The sequence below is a fragment of the Euprymna scolopes genome, chromosome 18 (assembly GCF_053919585.1).
Source record: "Euprymna scolopes isolate OS-2025 chromosome 18, ASM5391958v1, whole genome shotgun sequence".
In the NCBI taxonomy this organism is placed as follows: Eukaryota; Metazoa; Mollusca; class Cephalopoda; order Sepiida; family Sepiolidae; genus Euprymna; species Euprymna scolopes.
The window spans coordinates 129,472,569-129,492,689 of NC_136499.1; the positions used below are offsets into that span (position 1 = coordinate 129,472,569).

Sequence of the window (20,121 nt, forward strand, 5' to 3'; positions counted from 1 at the left end):
TGACGTCAAGATCACGTGACATGACTTAGCGGGTCTTAAATACAAGTTGACCCAAAGTAAATGGCCCCTTGTATACTTTATGTAGAAGAGTTGGCGCCCGTATTTTTTAGGGCAGTTATAAATCGATTTAAAAATATATAATGTCTAACATTATAATGTCACTTTTTTTGGCCCCCCCCCTCCTGCAGAAAATCGATCAGTTGATGCACTTCTGATGGTCCTTTTGGGCTAATTTTTCGATATTTGTCGTCCGGAGGGTGGGGCTTTAATATGATACCAAGTTTGTCAATTTTTGTTCCATCGGTCAAAAGTTTTTAGCAGACACACAAACATACATACATTTTCGCTTTTATATATAGAGAAGAAGACTAGCGAGGGGTACCCGGCGTTGCCCGGGTGTTTGTAGATGTGTGTGGTGTTAAAAAGAAACTTGGGGGGAGGGGGGTAGGATCGAAGCCGAAGCCCTGAGGTGAAGTTTGAAAATAAAATCGGCCAGCCAGAATGAAGCATTGTTATAAGCGAATAAGTGAAAGATGTTTGAAAGTCATCGAGCGTTACGACGACGACGATGTACGCATTGTTATAAGCGAAGTAAGAAAAAAAAACGTTTTAATTAAGCGGAGGGGGGGGGGTAATCAAAATATTAAAAAAAAACACAAAAAAAACTAACGTAAGGCAAATGAACGATGAAAACAGAAAAACGAACACGTGAAAAATGGCTTAAATAAGCCTGTTCCGATATTAAAATTTTAAAAATCGGTGGGTGCCCGGGTGTTTTGGGGTGTCGCTAAGAATAAGCGAAGTAAAAAAAAAAAACAGGAAAACGAACGTTACGTGAAAAATGGCTTAAATAATACAGGGTTCAATATTTTTAAAAAATCGATAAAAGAAAAAAAACATTTCACACCACGGTTCGAACCCAAAACGTTTAGATAATGAACCAAGGCCTTAACTACCTGAGCTAAAGCGACGTATATGAAATTTGTTCGGTTTTTCAACTATTTAAAGTAAATCAGGTCATGACGTCATCTGACGCATGCGTTGTTGACCAACGATTTAAAAATATGTAATGTTTAACACACAGACGTTCAGCTTTATATTATATATATATATATAAGGGTGATTGAATGTTGCTCAGGATTAAATGAAGATAAATAAATGTTTCACATTCCCATATTTTAATTGTCATCGAAGTCCATTTTTCAATTAAATCAATTGACTGCCTGCTCGGGTTAGGAAACCATCACAGTGCACCGGGAGGAAGCTTCACATCCATCCTCGCAGTGACTTAATCCACAATACATTGTAGGTCTACATTGCACTGTAGAGAATCTGATAATTTTATATAATATTCTTATATAATATTTTTATATAATATTTTTATATAATATTCTTATATAATATTCTTATATAATATTTTTATATAATGGCTTGGATTAAAATTTAAAACAAAAAAGTCAAGTATCATGCTCCAATTGTGTTCTTAACAGAAACATTCATTTCAAACTCCTGATATATAAAGTAATTTACTGTTGATTTTATATGTCAAGCCATTTTACTTGTGTGGTAATCAAATTCCTCAAATGCACTTGTGACGTTCATTGGATTAATTCGATTATTGATCATCAATACTTTTCGAAGACATTCTGATACCAAATCTAAAAACACTAGCAAACACGTAAAGTATGTAAATGAAATTTCATAAAAATCGGCCCAGCTGTTTTCAAGTCTATAGGGAACTCACACAAAGTTCCTTTTATATAAAAGATGTTAATAACTTTCATAAAAAACTTTCTCATCATAACTATTAGAAATATTAGTGGCAGTAATATCACTTCTAATTTTCCATATAATATCTATTAGAAATATTAGTAGCAGTAGTATCACTTCTAATTTTCCATATAATATCTATTAGAAATATTAGTAGCAGTAGTATCACTTCTAATTTTCCATATAATATCTATTAGAAATATTAGTACAAGTAGCGTTAGCGTCTCTAATTTCACACAAAATTATTACAAATTTTATTATAATTTGCATAACTTTCTCTAATTTCCCATGGATCATTTGGTTACATTATGTTTACCTAACATTTAACTTGACATTTACTTTGTTTTAACAACAGGAAACAGATACTATACTTTGATCCAACCTATCAACATAGCAGGACTCACTTGAAGTTTTATTTAAGACATATCAACCACATTATTTTAAACAAATAGTTTTTCTTATGTTTAGTTTCAGTTTTAGACAAAAAAAATCAAATTATTTTTCTCAAACTTATCTCTTAGACAGAATATCAATGATTTTTTTGTTTTATTTTCTCGGTCAAAGGTCAAAACAGTACATTAGCAATAAATATCAAACAATCAAATATTTCACAAATTTAAAGTGCTTTTAAAGGAGCGTAACAAAGGCACGACACCATGTTTGAAAATTTCAGATGCATCACATCTGCATTTAATTTGATCCATAGTCATCAGACATCAATTAAGCAAGAGTCACTGAATTTAAATTTCCTCATAAGCTTTAAATTTCTGACATTTTCAAGAATGAAAATCATGGAATTGATTTTGAACAAAATTTAAAAAAAAAAAAAAAAAAATTTGAACATAATGTTTTCTTATAATTCTATTTGATTCTCTTTTTGTATAAAGTGCTGCGAAACTATTTCTCGGGAATTTTTTTTTTTTTTTTTTCTTTTGATTTTACAGCAGAATTGACCAATACATTTCCCCAAACTCTACTACCGTGTAAGTGGGCAGGATTTGAAGTCTGCTTATGCACCCCCTCCCTTCTGGGTTTTAAAAATGCGAGCATTTCAAAATCAAATGTGTATTTTTGTTGGATCAGAAAAACCTTGTTTGTGAAGTAAATTGGAATTTGGCATGAAATTCCGACATTAAGCTTGTGAGATTATTCCTTACATTAAATAAAAATCATTTAAAAAAAAAAAAAAAGTTCTGGAATGAAAAGTCTGGAAATGCTAGATTTCTGGAAGACAAAACTTTTTTTGTTGTTATTTTACATCCATGGTGGTTTCGTTTGTTGCGCCCACAAATTAGGCGACAATTTACTTGGAGAAGAAGCATAGTTTGATGCCCACGGAAGGCTTTTTGACGGACGGTTCATCTGTGATTCTTCATATTGCTTCAAGATTGGAATTGATTTTGTTTGTACTAAGGTTTCTAGCCCTTGAAAATGGACTTTCGTCAATTTGTAAATATCTTTTGAAACTGAAAAAGAAAAAAAACATAAGATATCAGTTGATCGAACAATTTAATTTAATTAATGCAAAACACAACCCACTTTGTTCTACTATTAACCGCCTCTGTTCTTTCTTGATAGACAATGGATAACTTTGTACAAGGGTAGCTACATGCGTAATTGTGAAGCAAGGGTTGCGCAATCTCCAACTCTACCTCTCCTGAATCAACACTGCATGATTCTGGTAGCAGAGAGAAGTCCAGGACGACTAGAAACAATGCCAAGATAAGCAGAGAGTGTATACAGCACCTGGTGTTCTTAAATGGTTAGCCATTTAGTACTGACCAGGCTAAATGTTGCTTAACTTTGTGATCTGACAAGAACTGGTAAGTCAATGTAATTATGCTCACTAAAAAAAAAAAAAAATGCATCTTACGTTTTTTTTTTGTGTGGCAGAGTAACTAAAAATTTGCTTTTCTTTCCAATCTTAATATGTACTTTGTAAATACTTTGATATTTCTCAAGAAAAGGTATTCTAATAAAATCTTTTAAAAAAAAAGAAAAAAAAACTTGTTGTAGTCAATTCAAATATTTTCTTTTTTTGCTCATATTTGTAAACAACTTATTTATTGAAAAAGACAATTCAGAATTGAATTGTTTTGTTTGTGTATAATGGGGTACAACTACACTATGATAGCAAAATTTGGAAAACGAAAAAAAACAAAAAAAAAACAAAAAAAAACAATGTTATCTACTGACTTTTTCTGCTAATTCCAACTAAAAGAAATTGTATCTATTTAACTGGCATGTCAGAAGGACTTAAATATTACCACATATTTTTTTTTAAAAAGTCAGTTTTCAATTTTTATCATACAAAATGTTGCCATATTTCTTTGGGAAAATGTAACAAGGGAAGTAACTCAGTTCTGCTAAAAACAAGGCAAAATAATTTATTTGGAAAAATTTACAATAGTTACATGCTATTTACCTCCCTTTGGAACTCTTCTTTTTTTTTAGCTAAACATTATTTTCATCAAAAAATGTTTTCTTTAATAAATTTTTTCTACCTCATCGTTTTTCATAATTTTTGGATATATTCATTATCGTGACATGACAATTAAGTAAAGACCATTGGTTTGTCTTGAACTTCAATATTAAACTTTTCAAATTTTGCTATTAAAGTGTAGTTGCACCTATAATAAAATAAAAATGAAAATACATTTAAACACGACTAATTCATATTAGTTGGCTGTTATTTAACTAATGAAAACATTTCACTTTAGACAGGATAACATTAAAATATTATAGGTAGAATTCACTTAAGCATTTCAAATGTTAACATCTGAAATAATGTTTGAATAGAAAGCGACCACTGAGTTATTTCCCTTTTTCTTGAATTTAAATGGCCTTTTAGAAAAGTATCACGTGACATTCTATATCCACTTTTTTGTAAACGGTAAATTGAACAATCATTATAAGTTGCTATTGGATCACAGGAAGGAGCTGACGCAAAAATTCGAAATGGAATATGTTCATGGATTTTCTGCCATTGTCTATTTAACGCTATTGACTGTGTGTAAAAAATATGGTGATGTATGGACGGCATTTTACATTTCATATACGACAAATTAAGGCATGACAAATGGCTCCTGCTGATTATGCATCTATGTGATATTTAAGCACGTCATTCATGCAACCTCGGATTCTTATGTTAAAAATAAGAAACAACAGATTATAATTTAGATCGACTGAAGTATCTTTATGTTTGTTGTTTTGCTAAAAAAAATTGTAAAAAATAAGTTTTAGGGATGTTGCATGAAGAGAAATGAAGTATAAAATGGTAAAAAAACAAACAAACAAAAATTAAAATGAAGGGAAAAAAATTGTAAATAAAAAAAAAGGATTTTTGTAAAAAAAAAATGGTTTAGAAAGAAAATAAAAAAAATGATTTGAATAAAAACGATCTGATTTTTTTTTTTTTTTTTTATGCATAAAATTTACATGCATCTGATAAAGTCCAAACAGGAAAATGGAAAAGAAATGGAAAGGAAAAAGGAAAATAAAAAATGGAGAAAGAGAGAAAATAATCCATGTGCATCTGTGAGAAATTTTTATATCTTAAATAAAAATAATAATAATAAAGGTGCTTGAAAAGGACCTTATATGGTTAGAAATTTTTATATCGCAAAAAAAAATAATAATAAAAAATAAATAAAAATATAAATAAATTTAAAAAAATAAAAATAAATATGCATAAATAAAAATATAAATGAATAAAAATATAAATAAATAAATAAATATACATAAATAAAATATAAATAAAAATTTTTAAAAAATAAATAAATAAAAATAAATAAATGTTTAAAAAAAAGTTTAAAAGATTGCACATTCATTTTTAATTTTAAAAAAAATATCGTTTTTGTTTTTCTCAAATTTTAAACAATATCAAAAATGTGCTAATAACATTTCATTAAATAAAAACAAGAGAAAAAGTAGAAAAAGAAAATAATATAAGATGGGGAGGGGAATATTAAAAAGAATATAAGATGGGGGGGGGGAATATTAAAAAAATATAAGATGGGGGGGAATATTAAAAAAATATAAGATGGGGGGGAATATTAAAAAAATATAAGATGGGGGGGAATATTAAAAAAATATAAGATGGGGGGGGGAAATATTAAAAAAATATAAGATGGGGGGAATATTAAAAAAATATAAGATGGGGGGGGGGAATATTAAAAAAATATAAGATGGGGGGAATATTAAAAAAATATAAGATGGGGAGGGGAATATTAAAAAAAAATTTTTTTAACAAGAATAAACAAAGAAAAAAGATATTTACTTGATTTTGTGACGTGAACATTTGGTTGCGATGCCAAAAGAATCTTTTGTAGACAATTAATCATGGCCGCTGTGCTTAAATATTGTTCAGCTTTGTTTTTTAGTGAATAAAAATGATTCAGATTGACATCAAACGGATTCACATCAGTTGTGTTATGACAATATTGTACCAACTCTTGTATCACATCCCATACGTGAATTGTTCCTGGCAAGAGAGAGAAAATATGGTAGTCTTTAATTTGTGTTGTTTAAAAAGAAAGGTTTGTAAATGCTATCAAGTTATACAGAAAAAGCAGAAATATAGTAATCACAAGTAAAAACGTTAAACTGTAGATTTTACATATATATATACTAGCAGGGAGACTCGTTGTTGCCCCGGGAGTCAATTAAAATCAACGAATGTTTCACCCTCCCATATTTTATTGTCCTCGAAATCAGTGACAGTTCACAAGACATTGTAGCCTACATTGCACTGTAGAGAACCTACTATTGATTTATAAAATTATTTTTATATAATGGCTTGAATTAAAGTTTAAAATTCAAATATCAAGTATCATGGTTAAATTGTGCTCTGAACAGAAACATTCATTTCGAAAGCGCCTCTGCCACATCAAAGAACCTACTGTTGAATGATTTTCAATACTTATCAGAGGCATTCCGATGCAAGACCTATTTAAAACATTGCTCGGCATAAACTACATTTGTGTGAAACTTTAAAATAAATAAAAAAAAAACAGCCCAGCTGTTCAGGAGTCTATAGGGAACATATTCACACATAAACACACAATGTTGCTTTTATATAAGTAGTAGATATATTTTTACACACTTTCTATGTATAGCTCTAGGTAATTACACCTATTAAGCTTATCATAACGGCAATACTCAGAGCACGACACCTTTAAATATATTTTATTGATATTTTGCTTATTTAGACCCTGTCTATTACACCCTATTTATATACATAATGTAGCCAGACTTTGTGGAAGCATCCTGTATATATATATATACTAGCGGGTGGTACCCGGCGATGCCCGGGTGTCTTGAGGTAAATCAAAACTCCGGGGGGGGGGGGAATAAAAAAAAATTGTTTTGGTAGGTAAGTATGAGAATCGAACCCGTACCCTTGAGTTGGAAATTAATTTGTGAAAAAAAAAAAACCGGGAGACGTTACCCATTAGGCCACCGCGACATACATACAACATACTCAGGTTTGAATTTATTTATTAAACTATAAAAACAGGCGTGCGCAATAAAAGTTAACTCTGCTGCTTTCATTTGACCTAATTAAGAAGGTCAAATAGAAGTCACGCAGTTGTTTACCCAAGTTTGACTGTTTTTGTTTTTTTTCCCCAACAGATGTTGGGGGGAGGGGAACCAGCTCCCAATTGTCCAGATTGAATAACAATTGTCTGATGTACAACATTGATCAAAGCTGATTGGAGGTATAGCCAATAAGGTGCCACGTCAGTTTTAAATATATACACATATAAGTACGCACATGCACACAGTACATATACACATACAAACGAAAAATTAAAAATTAAACAGTAAATAAAAATGAAGAAACGCGCCTTTAACTGTCCAATATTTTGAATTCTAACGATATTATTTATTCCAAGAGAGAATAAGAATTCAAAGGATATAAGACGTTATGAGGAGAAACGCTAAGATGCTCATTTGTAAATTAACGGCTATTTCTCGTTCGAAAAAGAACGAAAATATTGTTTCCAAATTAAACCGTTTAAAGAATTTATATATTAATATGTACATACACGTACATATACAAACAAATACTCACATGTACAAATATATACATATATATGCATATATACACACATAAACGCAAATACACATGCAGAAATGTTTGCGCATATATTTACACGTAGAGACAGCTATATATATATATATATATATATAAAACAAATCTACATAAGTGAATGTAGGGAGAGAGAGAGGAAGAGAGGGACGGGAAAAAAGTTATAGGTGTTCGAGAAATACATACATAAATATATATATATATATATATATATATATATATATATGTATCAGTAATATGAAGAAAATTAACACTTAAAGAAAATGTGTTTTGAAAAAACACACATACATCCACATACATACATATATACACATATACTGACGTGTACATACACTTTCAGGTACATATACACATACACTCGCATAAATACATACATATATGTGTACATAATATGCACACACATACATAGACCAATGTGTATGAGAGTATAAAGAAAGAAAAATTAGGGAAAATGTGAAGATTTCAAAAAGAGTTAGCAAGAAAAAAAAAAAAAAATTACCCCATCTCACCATGTATTTTAGTCTTAAGGAAAATGTTTATGGGAATATCTTTGTAGTTATGAAAATTGTAGTCATTGAGTAGTCCTAGGTTTTTGTTAAGGCCTGAAGTGTTCGTGTTGAGTTTTAGAATTAATTTTTTTTCATATTTTCGTCTCTGGTGTTGTGTAATAAAATTGAATGCTATGAGGATGTATCTGATGTTGTCTACTGTGTGGTTAGGTAAATTATAGTGGATAGCTACTGGATGCTGTGTAGATGTGTCTCTAATGGTATGTTTGTGGTTATTAAGGTGTAGGCAGAACTCCAGGCCCGTTTCCCCCCACATAATTGCCTTTTGTGCATTCGGTGCAGTATAACAGATATACAGGGTGTCCATAAAGTTCGTGTGCACTTTAAAAAATTTATAACTTCATTTATATTTGCGATAGAAATAATCTGTAAAAAATGTTATAAAGTGTCATGTATCTAGTTTTAAGTATAGTTATTGAATAATTTTTCACCACAAAATTCGTAACAATTTTTAGATAAGTAAAAAATAAGTAAAAAATATTTTCTTTTGTTTTTCAGAATCAATTTGATCCCATGGCTTCAATTTAGGAAAAAGTAAACTGTGTCCTTTCGTTGGCTGAATTGAAATCTACTATTGCTGTACAAAGAAAGTTTAGAATTGAATACAATAAAAAAGCGCCTCATAGGAACACCATTGTTAAATGGATGAAAAAATTTAAAGAGAAGGTTCTGTCCATGATAAACCACGGTCTGGAAGGCCATGTGTCAGTGACGAAAGTGTTGCTTCCATAGAAGAATCCTTTACTGCAAGTCCAAAAAAGTCTGTAAGACAGGCATCATTGGAGCTCGGGCTTCCAAAATCTACTGTGCATAAGATTCTGAGGGCAAAACTTGATATGAAAGCTTACAAAATTCAATTACATCAACAGTTGTTAGAAGAGGATTATTATGCACGGCTAACTTTCTGTCACCAGTTCAATGAAAAACTTTGCAATGATGATGCATTTGTGAGTAATTTACTGTTTTCTGATGAAGCAACATTTCACATTAGTGGCAAGATCAACAGGCATAATTGCCGAATTTGGGGAACTGAAAACCCAAATGAAACTGTTGAACATGAAAGGGACTCTCTTAAAGTTAATGTGTGGTTTGCTTTGGGAATAAATCGAATCATAAGGCCATATTTTTTTGAAGATCGTGTTATTAACAGTGACAGCTACTTAGATATGTTGCAGAATTACTTTATTCCGCAACTTGAACAATTAAACTTGAAAGATGATACAGTGTTTCAACAAGATGGAGCTCCTTTTCACTTTGCTCGGCGTGTTAGACAGTTTCTAAATCAGGAATTTCCTAACAGATGGATCGGAAGGAGTGGACCATTTCATTGGCCTCCACGTTCGCCAGATTTGACTCCATTAGATTTTTTTTTATGGGGACATGAAAACAATTGTGTATGCAACCAAACCTAGTTCATTGGAAGATTTGAAAGCTAGAATAACTAATGTGATTTCGGGCATTACTATAAATCATTTGGCAAATGTTTTTTGTGAACTGCAAAATCGTATTACCCTTTGTATTGGAAGGCATGTGGAAAGTTAAATAAAATTTCAATAAAAGCTTAAAAAATATAGATATACTTCTTTCAAATCCATTTTACAGATTATTTCTATTGAAAATACAAATAAAGTTGTAAATTTTTTAAAGTGCACACAGACTTTATGGACACCCTGTATTACATTTGATTTATTGCAATTTAGAGGGGGGAGTTTGAGATGGATGTTGGTGCCTGGAGGGGTGAATGTGCTATTGGTGTTAATATGTGTACATATTAGACATCTGGGTCTATTGCAAGGTTTATATATATATAAAAACGGTCCTCTCATGACGACAACCGGTTCTACGCATGCGTCAGATGGCATCATGACCTGATTTACTTTAAATTGTTGAAGAACTGAGTAAATTTCATGTACGTCGTGTTAGGTCAGTTGGTTAGCGCGTTGGTTCATTATCTAAACGTTTTGGGTTCGAATCGTGGTGTGAGATGTCTTCTTTTTTTTTTTCGATTTTTTAAATTTAAATATTGAACCAGTGTCATTCAAGCCATTTTTCATGTATGTTCGTTTTTCTGTTTTTTTTACTTCGCTTATCCACTCCCGACCACACACCCAAAAACACCCGGGTACCCACCGATTTTTTAAATTTTAATATCGAAACAGGTTTATTTAAGCCATTTTTCACGTGTTCGTTTTTCTGTTTTCTTTTTTCGATTTTTACATTTAACATCATTCGTTTGCCTTACGTTAGTTTGTTTTTTGTGATTTTTTTTCGATGTTTTGATTACCCTGCCCCACCGCTTTAGTTTTAACGTTTTCTTTTTTACTTCGCTTATAACAAACCTGGTCATTGACCTCATTTGCTGAATAGCTATTGCTTACATCGTGCGTGCACCTGTCAATTTGGTTCTTACTTAAATAAATTCAAACATCTTTCAGTAACTCATTCTGGCTGGCCGATTTTTATTTTCAACCTTCGCCTCAGGGCTTTGGGTTCGATCAGTTGCATCAGTTTGAATTGAAACCGAAACCAAAACTTATGAAGAATTCTGGGTAAAATTATTTATAAAAAGAAATAAATGACTTGAGTGCCATCAGCTATAATCGAAACTGAGACCAAAACTCGTGAAGAATTCTGGGTAAAAAATTATTTATAACAAGTAATGAAAGGTCATTACAATTAGACGACGGTCACTCGGATGAAAAAAATGTAAGCGTGACACACAAAATAACGCACACTTTTGTATTAATATATAGATAAATAAGAGTGGAAGCACCATATATAATCTCATATATAAACCTACATCCATTATTATATACGCTTAATTGAACACAAGTTGTTATTTTATCTGGAAACGGAATCATTCTTACCATTTTTCCAATTTTGAACGGATTGCAAATTCAATGGATTATCTGGATTGACAGTTCGGGTCATTTTTAGGAGGACTTGGTTTTCCGAACGAAGCCACACATAAGGTGAATGGTAACGAGCGTAGGCAGCCAAAAGAAATGAACTTTCGGGAGGAAGTGCATGAATCTGAAAAATTGAAAAAAAATTTTTAGTTGGTGGGGAGGGGGCGACAGATCCGATAAGATCTGATCGGTTGAGTAGTATCCCAAGAGAAAAGAGAAGCTATAGTTGGTGATATAGTTACGAGTTGGTGAAAAGCAGAGAATATTCAAAATTTCCAGAGATTTCGTAATTTGTTTCCACATTTTTTTTCTAAAATATATTTTTATTCTCACAACATTTCTGTCGATGTCACCTCCGACCTTCATTAGGGTTAGGGTTAGGTATATCTGTCAAACCAAAGAATCTTTCTGTTGAATCTCAGAATCTGCATAGAATTTCGAATAGAACCCTTTATTTAATCCATATAGGTAGCATGCTCGCATTCCGTCAGCCATGACAAAGTAGAAGTTCTAATTGTGTTTTTGGGTCGTCCGCACTTATTGTGTTTTTGGGTCGTCCGCACTTATTGTGTTTTGGGGTCGTCCGCACTTATTGTGTTTTGGGGTCGACCACACTTATTGTGTTTTTGGGTGTTACCCATACTGAGGATTGAACCTTCAATCTGCAGAAGTGTAACTTTTACAATTAAATTTTATCATTGCACTACGCGTCCTTGTGGACTCCATGCAGCTTCCCGCATTCGGCATGATACACTTGAAGAAGGTCGGAGATTACATCGACTAAAACAATCAAGATGAGAACAGTAGTCCGGAGAATCCAAATATGAAAAATCAATCATTATCTAAAACATTCAGAATCGTAATAAAGATGTTTTTAGAATTCTAATGACAACAAAAACGAGTTTTGATATTGCATTTTTTTTTATATTGTTTTGATATTGCATTTTTTTTATATTGTTTTGACATAGGAAGGAGGATCAATCAGCTGCAACAATTGACATTTGTTGCATCCTACCAACAGATGTAAAGTACACAACTCCAAAACGAATTTTAAATGGCAATGTTCAGACATGCAGAGAGACCAACGAGAAAAGAACCTTAGTCTTCGATATGTTGACGTGCATACCCAAGTGAAACACACCTTCCGCACTGTGCTGTTTGTCCATAAATCCCCCATCCAAGAAAAAACAAAAAAATAAAGAAAAAGCCTAGATATAAATAAGATAGCATACACCAAAAATCACATAAATTGATAGAGTAGTTTTATTTTTATAAACAAAATCATTTTTAAGTGATTAATGGGAAATCGTAGGCATTACAATGATTTAAAAATCTAATTATTAAATCTGCTGGTGATTTCACAAGATAATCATTTAACCATAAAATTTTATTTCATTTTAAAACAGCCAAGCATGAGGAGTCCCCCTCCACGAGTAAAAAATTTACTTTCACCATGACTAATGTTTATGCAAAAAAATTTTTAAATTCAAGGCGTGGTTATTGAGAAAAGTGCGAACAGACGAATGGGAGTGAATTACTAGGTCCAATCCCTCCTTTGTCAGGAGACGAATAAAACTTGATCAATTTAAATATATCTCAATTCCTGTATCTAGCTACAGTCATCCAAAACCGAATACAATATTCTAAGGGAGATTAGAAATCTTAAATATCCTTAAAATATAGAATTTGTTCTTTGAAAATAAAATTTCTAATCATTCAAGAAAACATTTGTATTTGAGAAAACAAATTTTCATTACTAATGATTATTATATTGTCCAATTTCTACTGTACACTCTTTAACCCTTATCCTTGAGTGGCCTCTTGGCCTTGATAATGAGATGATACCTATGAAAAAAAAAAAAAAAAAGAAAATGTCCAATGTGAACAAGTTCTAATTGAATCGTCCCCCTAAGTAATCAAAGTTGCAAAATTCCCACTGTTTACTATGCTAAAATCACAATGACTAATGTATACCTATTAACCCTTATCCTTGAGTGGCCTCTGGGCCTTGATAAGTGGTGACACCCTTGTAAAAAAAAAAAAAAAAAAAAAAAAAAAAAAAACAATTTTAAAAATATTGTTCTGAATTTTCTTAGATGAGGATTGATAATTTGCATCATTTGGATTATTCGGACTAACATTCTCATCTTGAGCTTTATTTTCACAACGTGCAGATTCGTTTTATTTTCACAACTTGCAGATTCCCGAGTTCAACAGAAAGATTCCAATATTTGATAAGATACACCTAAAAAAGGTCGGAAGTTACATCGGCCGAAACGTTGTGATATATAACACTTAAAAACAGTGGTTCAAACAATATAAATAAATAATGAACTCAGATCCACGCACAATCTAAATAAAAAAAGATGTTTAAACAATTGAGCATGAAACTACAGGTTGGAACGACAAAGTTGTCGCCCTAAAGAAAACAACACTACAGCTTTATTTTAAAACTTTTATTGAAAAAAATCAATTCCAATAATAATAAAAAGAAAATTTAAAAAAAAAAATAATAATGGCAAGCAATCTACGAAAGATTAATGCAAGCGACAGTAAACATAGTCACTAGTTTTGTCTTCTCTGCGTCAGCCTCTCGAACCAAAGGTTCTCCAAAGGTTCTCAAGTCCTTCGCCACCCTTACTCAGGCACACAACGTACAGATTCGTTTTATTTTCACAACTTGCAGATTCGTTTTATTTTCACAACGTACAGATTCCCGAGTTCAACAGAAAGATTCCAATATTTGATAAGATACACCTAAAAAAGGTCGGAAGTTACATCGGCCGAAACGTTGTGATATATAACACTTAAAAACAGTGGTTCAAACAATATAAATAAATAATGAACTCGGATCCACGCACAATCTAAATAAAAAAAGATGTTTAAACAATTGAGCATGAAACTACAGGTTGGAACGACAAAGTTGTCGCCCTAAAGAAAACAACACTACAGCTTTATTTTAAAACTTTTATTGAAAAAAATCAATTCCAATAATAATAAAAAGAAAATTCAAAAAAAAAAATAATAATGGCAAGCAATCTACGAAAGATTAATGCAAGCAACAGTAAACATAGTCACTAGTTTTGTCTTCTCTGCGTCAGCCTCTCGAACCAAAGGTTCTCAAGTCCTTCGCCACCCTTACTCAGGCACACCTCCATGCTGGTCTATCTTCGGCTAGCTCCTCCCACACATTCACATCAATGCCAAGAGCGATCAGATCCCGTTTGGCCACATCTGTAAAAGCGCAGCACCAGGCGACCACGGCTTCTTGTTCCATTTGCCAGTTCGCTGTAGAGGATATTCTTAGGGAAACGGCCATCAGACATTCTGCGCAGGTGTCCAAGCCAACTTGATCGTCGGATCTTGAATGTCTGAAACAAGGAGCGGCTGCTGGCACGTCTTAGCACCTCTTCGTTGGTGATTCTATCCCACCAATTGATGCCTATATGTTGCAAGCATCGGAGATGGTAGACGTTCAATCTTTTCTCGTGACGCGCATACGTGGTCCAAGTCTCTGCTCCATACAGTAGGGTACTCAGAACACAGCATTCGTAGATGCGGCATTTTGTGCGAGAAGTGAGGTATTTATTGAACCATGCTCTTTCACGTAGTCAGTTGAAAGTAGACGTTGCTCTACCTATGCGCGTTTGTAGCTCCTGTTCAATGGATACTCCCTTGTTGATGTTGGATCCAAGATACGCAAAGTTTTCAACAGTCTCTAGTTCGTGGCCATTGATGGTGATTGGTGATCACAACTGTCTTCGTGGCCATTGATGGTGACTGGTGCATCACAACTGTCTTCTTCACACTGATTACCAGTGCAAACTCCGCACAAGCAGCGCTCAATTTGTCAAGCAACTGCTGGAGTCCACTTGCGGAGTGCAAGACCAATGCAGCATCGTCTGCAAACAGCAGCTCAAGTATAAGGACTTTTCAAATCTTGGTTTTGGCGCGTAGGCGAGCCAAGTTTAAAAAGTTCTCCATCAGAGCGAGTATGAAAGAACACACTGTCTTCGTCCTCGTGATTTCCAAAAGCGTGGTGCAGAAGAACTGAGAAGAAGATGCCAAACAGTGTGGGAGCCAACACACAACCTTGCTTGACTCCAATGCACACTGGGAAGTTGTCAGACATGTCACCCTCGAAGAAGACTGCGGCTGTCATGTTGTCATGGAGCGATCTTATCAAACTAAGAAGAGTTGGTGGACAGCCCAACTTTTGTAGGATGGCAAACAGACTATCTCCACTGACCATGTCAAAAGCTTTTGTGAGGTCCACAAATGCGATATGGAGAGGTCTACGTTGTTCTCTGCATTTTCCCTGGATTTGACGCACTGAAAATATCATGTCCGTGGTTGAGCGCCCGCTACGGAAGTCGCATTGCGATTCTGGATAAACACGGTTTGCAATCTGCTGAAGCCTTGGAAGGAGCACTCTGGCAAAGATTTTGCCAGTGACACTGAGTAAAGATATACCACGTTAGTTATTGCAATCTCCTTTGTCCCCTTTCTTGAATAAAGTGACAATTTTAGCATTTTTCATAGCTGTTGGAAATTTTCCGTTGTGCCAACTAGTGCAGAGGAGGTCGTACAAGTGCAGGAACAGGAACTTATCGCACTTGAGCAGGTCTGCTGGAATCTCGTCGGTACCTGGGGGCTTCCCTACATTCGTGTGTTGGAGAGCTACTTTGAGTTCTGACATAGTTGGAATGTTGTCCAGTTCAACTAGGGTGTCAAAGTTCGGAGTGGAATTTAAAGCTGTGACTGTGATGTTGTGCGGTTCGCCATATAGTACAGAGTAGTGCTCCACCCAGCGTTCAAGCTGCTTCATAGGATCAGTGATGAGCTCCCCTGTAGTAGATTTTAAAGGGCAAACTTTCTTCGCGCTCAGTTCAGTTGCCTTGCGGAGTCCACGGTACATCACACGTAGTTTACCGCAGTCAGCAGCAGTCTGGATTTTGTTGCACAGGTTGTTCAAGTAGTTGTTTGCACAGTGCCGAGCAGCTTTCTGGTATTGACTGCGAGCCTCTTTCAGCTTGGACAGTGTGCTGCGTGTCGGCTTGCTCATATAGTTCTTGTGAGCATCGTTTTTGGACAGTAGTAGAGGTTCTAAGATTTCTGCTTCTCAGCCATCCAGTCTTCGCAAGGCGGCCGCTTGGTTCCAAAGGATGTGACTGCAGCATCATGCATCGCAGTTGGCAGGATTTATCCAGCTACACTGCTTCCCCTGGTGCAGAATTTCTCAGCTTATGTTCGAGTGCAGTGCGAAACGCACTGTTGTCGTTGTTCTTCATTGCAGCCGTGTTGAGACTACGACGTGGTCTTGGCTTACGTGATGCAGATTTCTTGTTCGGGAGATTGAGTTGTGTCAGCACAAATGAGTGGTCGGTATCACCATCGGCGGAGTGGTAGGTTCTTGACCGTTTGGCAGAACCGATGTCTCTTTTTCTACACAATGCAAGATCCAATTGGTGCCAATGTTTGGAACGAGGGTGTCTCCAAGAGACACGATAACACATTTTCTGTTTGAACCAGGTGTTTGCAATACAGAGTCCCAGTTGACTACAGAGCTCCAGGTAATTCAGGTAACTTGATTGTGTAGTAGAGCCAATATCTAATCAATGTAGCCGCCTCCAGCCTCAATCACTGCCTCGATACAACTGGGAGCCTGCCTTTTCCACAAGCGCCGACGGGAGCTCGGCAAATACTTGGCAGATGGAAATGATCAGGCTGGCTTTAGTGTTATGGGAGGTCATGTTGGTGATGTTCTCGATGACCAAATGAAGTAGTCCTGTGGGTTCAGGGTTAGGGGAGGAGAGGGTGGCAGTCAGGGAAGGGTACAAAGACATAGCATTTCGTCTGAAGCCAAGCTTGGGTCTCTTTGAACTTGTGAGCCATCGTCGAGTCCTATTGCCACACCCCGGGTCTGCCAGGGGATCACCACACTCTTTCAGCACATCCAGGTACATTTTGGTGTTGACGTTAAAGATGTGAGGTGGCATGATATGGCCCTCACTTGAAACCGCACTAAAGACCATAACTGTGGCCGGAAACTTAATTGAGCTTTACCCTCCAGCGTTGAACCATCCAGATTTGCATTTGAGGGTGCTGGCAATGGTCCTGTTGTCATAATTCAGATCGGTAGAGAGCAGGAGTTGTACAGCAGTGCATTTCCGATCTCACTCAAAGATTGTGTCACTTTCAGACATGATAGACGGCTCCTATCACTCTTGGGATTTGTACACAACTGCCCAACTAGTCGATGCTCTGCAACAAAAAAAGAAAACTGTTTTTCATTAATGGAAATGGAATCATGTCATCTTTTCTAAAACTAACCTTCGAAGACGTCTTGATTTTCAAAAGCATCTCTTCCCTTCCTTGCAACGTCATAGAGAAATGTTTAAAACCAACAACTGTCCCAATCCGCAGCATTTCCCCTTGAAACTGCAGCAGTAACTTTTTGTTTTCTTGATCCATTCTTTCCTAAAACATATTTTGAGTATGCGGCTATTTATGAACGCTGATAACAATACAGAAGAAAAAAATGGGAATGATGGAAAAAGAACAAAAACAAAGACAATCGATCTGGGTTACGAATCTTCAGAAAATCTATATGTTATCGTGACATCGGCTGACATATATTCGATGGGTTTTTAACAGTATTTTGTATAGTTTCTTATTTTTAACTCCTTTTCCCAAACTTACCATGTTAAAGAGAGAGTCGGGCGCCATTTTTAATTTTCCAATACATCAGTAAACACTATGTTTCTCGAGCTGAATAAACATGTTACATTAAATAAAAACACTAAAAAATTATCCAGTTAGGTAGAAAAGTAACTTATCTTGCCTTTGATAACATTTATTTGTTATATATTTGTTTTTTGACAACTTTTTCGAATCTATGTGTACAGAGACTATTTGTTTCGCACATATATTCGGAATGAAAATTGTAAAATTGAATTTCAGTTAAAACCAATGTTTCTACTTAACTGTCATGTTGAAATTAGTAACATATTAAAAAAATTACGAAAAATGAAATTAATTATTAACGAAAATTGTTTTCCAAGTAAATTTCAAGTTATACTTAAATAATGAACAGAATTCCAAACTATGATTTACTGCCGTTGTTTAAGTGACATTTCAGAATAATAAATGGTCTCTGAATAATAATATAGTAATTTAGAAGGAAAATGTGTCGTAATCTGTTACTGAAACTATTACATGAAACATCTGATTCCGCGGTTCATTTATCCACCATTATTGGGAGGGGGGGTTAACAAGACAGACTGCAGTTACCTACCCTGTTTTTATGCTGTTTTGAAGTGCGGTACTTGTACAGTTTAATGAAGACTTTAAAAAAATGAAAAATTTGGAAAAAAATTATATTGTACATACTCGTTATGGAATAAAGTTTTCGGGTTTGTATTACTGTACACACAGATTCAAAAAAGTTGTCAAAAAACAAATATAGGTTATCAAAGGTAAGATAGGTTACTTTTCTACCTAACTGGATAATTTTTAGTGTTTTTATTTAATATAACATGTTTATTCAACTCGAAAAACATACAGTGTTTACCAATGTATTAGAAAATTTAAAATGGCGCCCGACTCTCTTTTGAATACGGTAAGTTTGGGAAAATGAGTTAAAAATAAGAAACTATACAAAATATTATTAGAAACCCACCGAATATGTCAGCCTATGCCACGGTAATATATTGAGCTAGTTTCTAACAGTATTTTGTATAGTTTTTTTAATATTTTTAACTCATTTTCCCAAAATTACCGTATTCTAGAGAGAGTCGGGCGGCGGGCGCCATTGTAAATTTTCCAATACATCGGTAAACACTGTATGTTTTTCGAGCTGAATAAACATGTTCAGCTTAAATAAAACCACTAAAAACATATCCAGTTTGGTAGAAAAGTAACTTATCTTGCCTTTGATAACTTTTTAGAATCTATGTGTACAGTAATACAAACCAAAGTTTTCATACAAAAAAAAAAAAAAAAAAATTACTTAACCTGATCAAGTAGGTTTTTTTTGTTTGTTTTTTTTTATCACGATCCGTAAACTGCAGAAGTACCAAAATCAAAATTTAAATTAAAAACAAAATTATTTAAAAATAGCAACGGACTTTTTCGATTCGATAAGTTCAAATTATTAGAAAAAAATGTTTTAAAAACGGATTCACCATCATTAATTAATAAAATTGGCACAGAAATAGTTTTAATCGTAGAAACGGAATAAAAAACGATTAACACATTTAATTATAAATTTGTTAATTTAACAAAAAATGCAGGTGGTTTTAATTTTTAAACATAAAAATTAGAGGAAAAAAAATGATTTGGAAATTTCTATTTTTAAATAAAAAAAATATTTGAATTAATCCATTGCTATTGGTAAAAAATTCGGTTTTTGTAGACGATTTTCTTACCTTTGTTTTGATATTTTTCGGATTATTGCGATGAGGAGAGAAATTCTCACGAGTTAAATATTATCAAAAAGTCAAAACGTTGTTATCGTACTTAACACCAGCCACTTCGTTTCGTTTGGGCTTCAGACGAATCAACCGGAAGACTTGTGTTTTAAATAATAAATTAAAAAATAAAAGTGAATAATGTGTTGTCTTATTTATCATTATTTAATCTAAAATGATGAATACGTTCCAAGCTTAAAAATAATTTCTTCAATTACATCTGTGTGACCACTAAGAACAATTAGGTACTCCTGTAGGAGATACCTCCCTGATTCTACCTTTCCTCGTTTACATGCCCGTATTCCGAA

The 20,121-nt window shown here is 33.8% G+C and overlaps 1 protein-coding gene across 2 annotated transcripts; it reads right to left on the reverse strand.

The window, feature by feature from the left end:
* Positions 1-2,297: 2,297 nt before the first annotated feature.
* Positions 2,298-19,903, reverse strand: LOC145297824 (uncharacterized). Of its 2 annotated transcripts, none has more exons than XM_080144148.1 (5): positions 19,772-19,903; positions 17,676-17,822; positions 11,301-11,466; positions 6,050-6,253; positions 2,298-3,236 (listed from the first exon to the last, which is right to left on the reverse strand). In XM_080144148.1, exons 2-5 carry the CDS (start codon positions 17,814-17,816, stop codon positions 3,025-3,027), a joined length of 723 nt encoding a protein of 240 aa, XP_080000274.1. In that variant the 5' UTR covers positions 17,817-17,822; positions 19,772-19,903; the 3' UTR covers positions 2,298-3,024. The 2 variants fall into 2 exon arrangements, with proteins under 2 accessions (XP_080000274.1, XP_080000275.1); XM_080144149.1 differs by lacking the exon at positions 19,772-19,903 and adding an exon at positions 18,640-19,394 and having other exon boundaries at positions 2,425-3,236.
* Positions 19,904-20,121: the final 218 nt, after the last annotated feature.

Bases quoted from the DNA above. Each gene is read 5' to 3' on its own strand.
- LOC145297824 (XM_080144149.1), bottom strand. From the start codon at position 18,732: ATGTACAATATAATTTTTTTCCAAATTTTTCATTTTTTTAAAGTCTTC. The intron at 17,823-18,639 runs GTAGGTAACTGC...AATATGTTTTAG, and splicing joins CAAAACAGCATAAAAACAGG to GAAAGAATGGATCAAGAAAA. The intron at 3,237-6,049 runs GTAAATATCTTT...TTTCTTTTTCAG, and splicing joins TGTTCACGTCACAAAATCAA to TTTCAAAAGATATTTACAAA.